This window comes from Bison bison, unplaced genomic scaffold (assembly GCF_000754665.1).
Source record: "Bison bison bison isolate TAMUID 2011002044 unplaced genomic scaffold, Bison_UMD1.0 scf7180017864383, whole genome shotgun sequence".
NCBI classification, from domain to species: Eukaryota; Metazoa; Chordata; class Mammalia; order Artiodactyla; family Bovidae; genus Bison; species Bison bison.
In genome coordinates this window covers 2,024,652-2,031,917 of record NW_011494955.1, presented here as the reverse complement: position 1 = coordinate 2,031,917, position 7,266 = coordinate 2,024,652, and the positions used below count along the sequence as shown (strand labels likewise).

At 42.2% G+C, this 7,266-nt stretch overlaps 1 protein-coding gene across 1 annotated transcript in view; it reads right to left on the bottom strand.

The window, feature by feature from the left end:
• LOC105001671 overlaps positions 1 to 7,266 on the bottom strand; it is a 58,178-nt gene that overhangs the window by 22,848 nt on the left and 28,064 nt on the right. The window contains 2 exon segments of the mRNA XM_010858054.1: positions 1,510 to 1,605; positions 1,768 to 1,894. Coding sequence (XP_010856356.1) covers positions 1,510 to 1,605; positions 1,768 to 1,894 — 223 coding nt within the window.

The window sequence follows — 7,266 nt, the reverse complement described above, 5'->3', positions numbered from 1 at the left end:
GGTGATGGACAGGGAGGCCTGGCGTGCTGCGATTCATGGGGTCGCAAAGAGTCAGACACGACTGAGCGACTGATCTGATCTGATCTGATGTGTAACTTACTTCAGTTTTCCTGAGATTCATTGTTTTTTCTAATATCTTGAATTGAATGCTTAATTCACTTAAAAATTATTTATTGTTTATTAACATACAGTTTTAGTGACCTACCAACATCCACTTCTTGAAACTTTTGAGAACTGAAAGCAAGAAAAGGCCACACAACAAGCCTCAGAATAAACTAACCTCCTCACCTGAAACTCATTTTCCTGCAGTATATGTCCACAGGCTCTCATCTATTGCTCTAAACCAGAAAAAAAGCTTTTAAGCAGGACAGGGTAAAAAAACTAATAAACTGAAGAAAGTAACCTAAGCCAAAAAATCCTAGTAATGACAATAAAAGGGAGAAGACAGACAAAGAAGAAGGAAATAGGTAACATTAGTGAGTTAATTTCTTCGTCTTTCATATGAGTATCAAAAGATGTTATTTTGAATCTCAAGTGGATGAGTTTTAAAATGTAAATGAAAAAATACATGAAGTCATAAAGTTAACAACTTTTAGAACTAAACTTTTTCAATTCAAGGTGTGGGATGGTGTGAAGGGGGATTAAATAAAAAGCATAGACAACAAAACAAAAAGAAATAACAACAATAAAAAAGAAACAACAAAGAGAAAAATGATTAAAAGCAGAGAGAAAAACATAGCTATATACTGGTTAACTTGATAAGTCACATTTTAAAGAAAGGAAACATTTCAACAAGTTTGAAAAATTAGACACAAACCTGCCTAAAGAATTAAAAAATGGCTCAAAATCAGGAATAATTATAACAATATAGTAACATAGGTAAACATCAATGCAACACAACAGAGTTCAGAAATAGACTGGTATTGGTAGAAAGTCAGTAAAGGCGGTATGTTGTACCAGTGAGGAAGAGAAGAAAAGACCCGCTTAAAAAACACTGGTAGAGGGTTCCCCTGGTAGTCCAGTGGCTTACAGCTGGCCTGCCAATGCAGGGGACGTGGGTTGGTCCCTGGTCTGGGAAGTCCCACATGCCGCAGGGCAACTGAGCCTGTACAGCACAAGTACTGCGCCCACGCCCCGTGACCACTGAAGCCTGCTCACCTAGAGCCCGTGCTCTGCAACAGGAGAAGCCACCCCAGGGAGAGGCCCACGCACCACAGTGAAGGGGAGCCCCTGCTCACCGCAACTAGAGAAAGTCTGTGGCGCAGCAACGAAGAACCAGGACAGCCAAAATAAAGGAAGAAAAGGGTGTGTATGTGTGTGTGCTTAGTTGCTCAGCTGTAGCCCAACAGGCTCCTCTGTCCATAAAATCTAAAATGGTACAAAAAAAAAATAGTTGTAGAACAAAAGGTTTCAATTTGGGAAGGACTTTGAGAGGTATTTTCCAACAAGTATCAGAGGGAAGAAACACCTTTAGAACTGTTTTCCTAGCTGTAGCCGTCCTGCATTTACCTGGGCACAGGGCTCTTGTCAACTCTCCTTTCATCATCCAGGGCTCTTTATCTTGCTCCAGTAAAGAGATCACATCTGGTTTAGAAATGCAAAGACCTGTATGTAAAAGAAAACAAAAAAATTACCTATGCTGTGGATATTCCAGAGCCAAATGGTACTGAGAAAGAGAAACACTGTAGGAAAGTGTTGATAAAGACAGGACAGACTCCGGAGGGGAAAGACCCCTAAGGGGAGACAGAAGGCGGCACATGCTCTCACCCAGTGAGGCCAGGCTGCTGTAGTTCTCTAACATCACTTTCTTGTACAAAGTCCTCTGAGCAAGAGTCAGCCATTCCCACTCATCTTGGGAGAAGTCGACGGCTACATCCGTGAAAGTCACTGCATCCTGAAATGACACAAATGTCCTCTTGCACAATTAGTGTTCATCCTGACTTAGCTGGCTCTAGGGTTATAAGTTAGGAAAAAAAAAAACTGGGTGAGTAATTGCACTGGGGTGTCTAAATGACAGAGATTAAGTAGTTAGTTGAACTGAACAACTTTTCTGTCTAGTTACACTTTACGTATTAGGAAAAAGAAAAATACAGAGATGCTCTCTGCTCTTAAAGCATTTTATGGTGTGAGGAGATATTCTCACATGAAAAAATGTTGACTGCATTCAAAACAGAGTGTCATCAGAATTTTGGCTACCTGATGCAAAAAGCCAATTCATTGGAAAAGACTTTAATGCTGGGAAAGATTGACGGCAGAAGGAGAAGGGGGCGGCAGAGGATGAGATGGTTAGAAAGCATCACCGACTCAATTCACATGAATTTGAGCAAACTCCGGGAGATAGTGAAGGACAAGGAAGCCTGGTATGCTGCCGTCCATGGGGTCACAAAGAGCAGGGCACCACTTAGTGAGTGAAAAACAACAACAACAATCATGGGAATTTCCCTGGCAGTCCAGCTGTTAAGACTCCATGCTCCCTCCCACTGCAGAGGACATGGGTTCAACCCCTAAGATCCTGCATGCCTTGCAGTGCAGCCAAAAGCACAACACAACAAAACAAACAAACAAAACCCCTAGGATATTATGAAGCAGTAAGTTATTTTATATGTTAGGAGTTAGCTCACTTTTCTACATGGAGAACTAAAGAGCTCTGGGACTGCAATAGCAAGTTTCAAGGAATGAGGCTGACCTGATGAGTATGACTTCAAGCTCCACAATATATTCTAAGAAATCTTAGTGTTCTTGAGATACTGAGGTATGCCTAAAAAATGAAAGAAAAACTGCCTAGCAGTACTATTCTCTTTTGAAATACAAATATATTTGGATCAGGAGAGAACTCACTTGGCAAACTGGTTTTTGATAATCTGCTGAGAAGCATCAGGAGAGATCATACGAGATAAGTGCATGACAAGCAACCTGTGTCTTGCTACATGAACTGAATTTATAACCAACCATGAAGTGAGGCTGGTTGTAGGGGGTGATGGGAGATTTTCCGTTCCTCTTTCTGTGATTTCATTTATATGAATATCTAAGAATCATTTCCATAAATATCTAAGAATGAGTTTTGAATATACAGCAGTCTTGAGTAAGACCAGAGACAAAGGTCAGATTATTCCAAAGAGTTCAGACTCTAGCACTGGCTAGCTGGGTGGTCTTTGCCAAGTGGAATAACTCCTTTGTGCTTCAGGATTTCCCTCCTAAAAAAAATGAGAATAATTTCAGTACCTGCCTTAGAGCAGCACTGTGAGAATTAAATGAAGTAACAGGCGCAGAACAGGCTGAGTGCTCAAGAATTGTTATCTATGATAATGATGAAGGAAAGATGGGAATAAAAGAAGAGCAGCCCAGAAAGAGGGGAAACATTTGGTTTAATATTTCAATAAAAGCTTTACTTATATTTTACTAATTTCAGTATGTTATGGTAGTTAAGAACATGGCTGTGGTGGTGTGACACAGAAATAATTCTCATAAACACACAGGATTATGAGAGACAGCGCAGGGAGAGCTCGTGGAAGAGCAACTCCCTAAGGACACTGCTGAGAGCATATTTATTAGAAGCTTATCTGACAGAGCTCAGAGGAGTATGACAAAAACCAGAAATCAAGCACAAAGGCAAACATACGAGGGAAATGGAATGAGTGTGTACACTACTTCTTTGAGGTCAGCGAAGGATCACATGGGATTCCTAAGGAGTTGTTCTGTGTACAGAACAGTATCTGCTGTGGGCTGATACGTTAGCCAAAATATCTGTCTATGGGCATGAGAAAGCTTACACGAGAAAGAGCACAGCTACAAGATAGCAGAGCTTATATGAAGACTAGAAAGTACATTCTCCCACACATGGTCTCTGAAGCTGGAACACCTATGTTCAAGTCCTGTTCTGCTCAGCAAACCTAAGCTATTAGTTTTGTTTTCAACCACTTAAGATATTTTAAATTCAAAAGAATAGTTGATTGAATTACATAGAAATATCACTGATGGACGTTGAGTCTGAGCAAGCTCGGGGAGTTGGTGATGGACAAGGAAGCCTGGCGTGCTGCAGTCCATGGGGTTGCAAAGAGTCGGACATGACTGAGCAACTGAACTGAACTGATCTACCATTTCCGCTGCTCTTCCTTAAATCCCAACGTTCCAATTTTCAGAAGGAAACAAACTTGCCAAAATCCTGAAAGCAAGCTAGTACTTTAGGAGAAAAAAGGGAATACTAACCAGGGACATGGCTTTAAGAAGTTCAGTTCCCATCACCTCTTCTTCCTGGCTCCTCATGTGGAGAAGGGCTTTACCCCGAGAGGGCAGAGCTGAGAGGAGGAGAAAGGAACGATGCGAAACTGAGTAGCTCTGAGAGTCACAGCCCAGAAACACATCCCTTCAGCTCCGTCTCGTCTACGCCATGCTCCTATTCCTACTGCACCCTCCTCTCACAGTCCAGGAAGTCGCTGGGAAACCTTTAGTTTACAGCGGGGGTTCTGCTCTGCTCTGGATTTTCAGGCTGAGCACAATCTCTCTCTCGCCCAAATCCAGCCTTTCATTAACAATAGAGATATATGAGGCATGCTGCATATATTAAAACTCTGATTTGACCTTCAGAATCTTCAACAAAAATGGGGAATCTTGTCACAGTTTCACATATGAAAGCTCTGGGAAGTAAAGTCTTTTGCATAAGTCACAAGCTTGTAAACAGTGGAGCCTAGTCACCAACGTAGATTTGCCTGACTCTTCCACCCAAGTTATTTACTCAAGCAGACACCAGAAGGTAACAGGAAAAAATCCCCCATGTGCAACTAACTACTAAGGATTTGCAAAGAGTCTATGAGACTTGAAAAAAGCCATCTTCCCAAGAAAGAAGCATTATCACCTTGGTCACAACAGAGTCCACGTGGCTTGCAGATAGCTGGACCAAAAACCTGTCAGGAGACTCAGGTTCCCATTATGCTTTGTGACAAACTATGTAGTTCTGAAGAAGTCCCCTGTCCCTTGAGCCAAGTTTCTTCAATCAGGAAGAGGATAAACTGACTTGATTCTGGTTTCTTTCTTCTAAACTCCAGTGCTTTTTCAAAGCATTATAATGATGATTAAAAGAATGAACACTTATTAAGCACTGGTTATTATGCAGTAGGCACTACACCATGTACTTCACAGGTATGAGCTCACTTAATCCTTATAACAGTCTGATGATGTATATAATATCATTCTCATTTTACATAACAAAAGCTGGGTCTGAAAGTTTAGAGAAAAAAACTCCTGCAGTGGAGCTCTTGGGATCTGAACTCTTGAAGTTATTTAACCCTCTCAGGGTCAGTTTCTCAACTGTCAAAGGTGGGTAAGAACATCACCCTAAGCAGATGTTGAAGGGCTTACATGAGACCCAGTATGAGGGGCACTCTAGACTCAGCCTGTCTTGGATGTGAATCCTGGCTCCTTTACTTACTAGTGATTACTTGTCCCTTCTGTGGCTCTGCTGCTGCTGCTGCTAAGTTGCTTCAGTTGTGTCCGACTCTGTGCAACCCCACAGACGGCAACCCACCAGGCTTCCCCATCCCTGGGATTCTCCAGGCAAGAATACTGGAGTGGCTTGCCATTTCCTTCTCCAATGCATGAAAGTAAAAAGTGAAAGTGAACTCGCTCAGTCATGTCCAACTCTTAGTGACCCCATGGACTATAGCCTACCAGTCTCCTCCATCCATGGATTTCCAGGCAAGAGTACTGGAGTGGGGTGCCATTGCCTTCTCCGTTCTATACCTCAGTATCCTCATCTGTAAAAAGGAGATAAGATAGCTTCCAGTTCATACTGTTTTGAGGTTTGGTGTTAATATCCCCCAAAGGTCTTAGAACCGTGTCTGACCTAGAGAAAGCACTCAGTAAATATTAGCTACCATTACTGCATGCAGCAAAACAAGTGAAGAATGAGGCTATGAGCAGTGTTTCTCCCCCCTCTCTTTACTCACTCTGGCTGTGGAGGGGTGTGGCTGGAGACAGAGCAGTGTGAGGTAGGAATGGGGGAGTATTTCTGTTCACATACTAAAAGGTGACTAAGCCATGGAAAGGCTGGGATCCCTCAGCACTTCCAAATGAAGCTGTGAATCTCACCTTCCTCCCACATCTCATCCCAGTGATAAATGGGACAGGACTCTAACAGATTTTTAAATTCATTAATTTTTAATTGGAGGATTATTGCTTTACAATGTTGTATTGATTTCTAACATATCAACATGAATCGGCCATAGGTATACACAAGTCCCCTCTATCTTGAACCTCCCTCCTACCCCTCTATAGGTCATTAGAGCGCCAGGTTTGAGCACCCTGCATCATACAGCAAATTCCCACTGGATATCTGTTTTACACATGGCAATATATATGTTTCCATGGTACTCTCTCAATTCCCCAGCCTCTCCTTCCCCAGCCGTGTCCACAAATCTATCCTCTAGGTCTGCATCTCTACTGCTACCAGGCAAACAGGATCATCAGTATCACTTTTCTAGATTCCATATGTATGTGTTAATACACGAGATTTGTTTTTCTTTCTGACTCACTTCACTCTGTATAACAGGGCCCAGGTTCATCCGCCTCATTAGAACTGACTCAAATGAGTTCTGTTTATGCTGCTGCTGCTAAGTCGCTTCAGTTGTGTCCGAATCTGTGTGACTCCATAGACGGCAGCCCACCAGGCTCCTCTGTCCCTGGGATTCTGCAGGCAAGAACATTGGAGTGGGTTGCCATTCCCTCTCTGTTCTTTTTTATGGCTGAGTACCAAATCCCTTACGATTATGCAGTGAAAGTGACACGCAGATTCAGGGGATTGGATCTGATGGACAGAGGGCCTGAAGAACTATGGATGGAGGTTTGTGACTTTGTACAGGAGGCAGTGATCAAGACCATCCCCAAGAAAAAGAAATGCAAAAAAGCAAAATGGCTGTCTGAGAAGGCCTTACAAATAGCTGTGAAAAGAAGAGAAGCGAAAAGCAAAGGAGAAATGGAAAGATACACCCATTTGAATGCAGAGTTCCAAAGAAAAGCAAGGAGAGATAAGAAAGTCTTCCTCAGTGATCAATGCAAAGAAATAGAGGAAAACAATAAAATGGGAAAGACTAGAGATCTCTTCAAGAAAACTAGAGATACCAAGGAAATATTTCATGCAAAGATGAGCACAATAAAGGACGGAAATGGTATGGACCTAACAGAAACAAAAGATATTAAGAAGAGGTGGCAAGAATACACAGAACTATACAAAAAAGATCTTCATGACCCAGGGAATCACGATGATGTGATCAC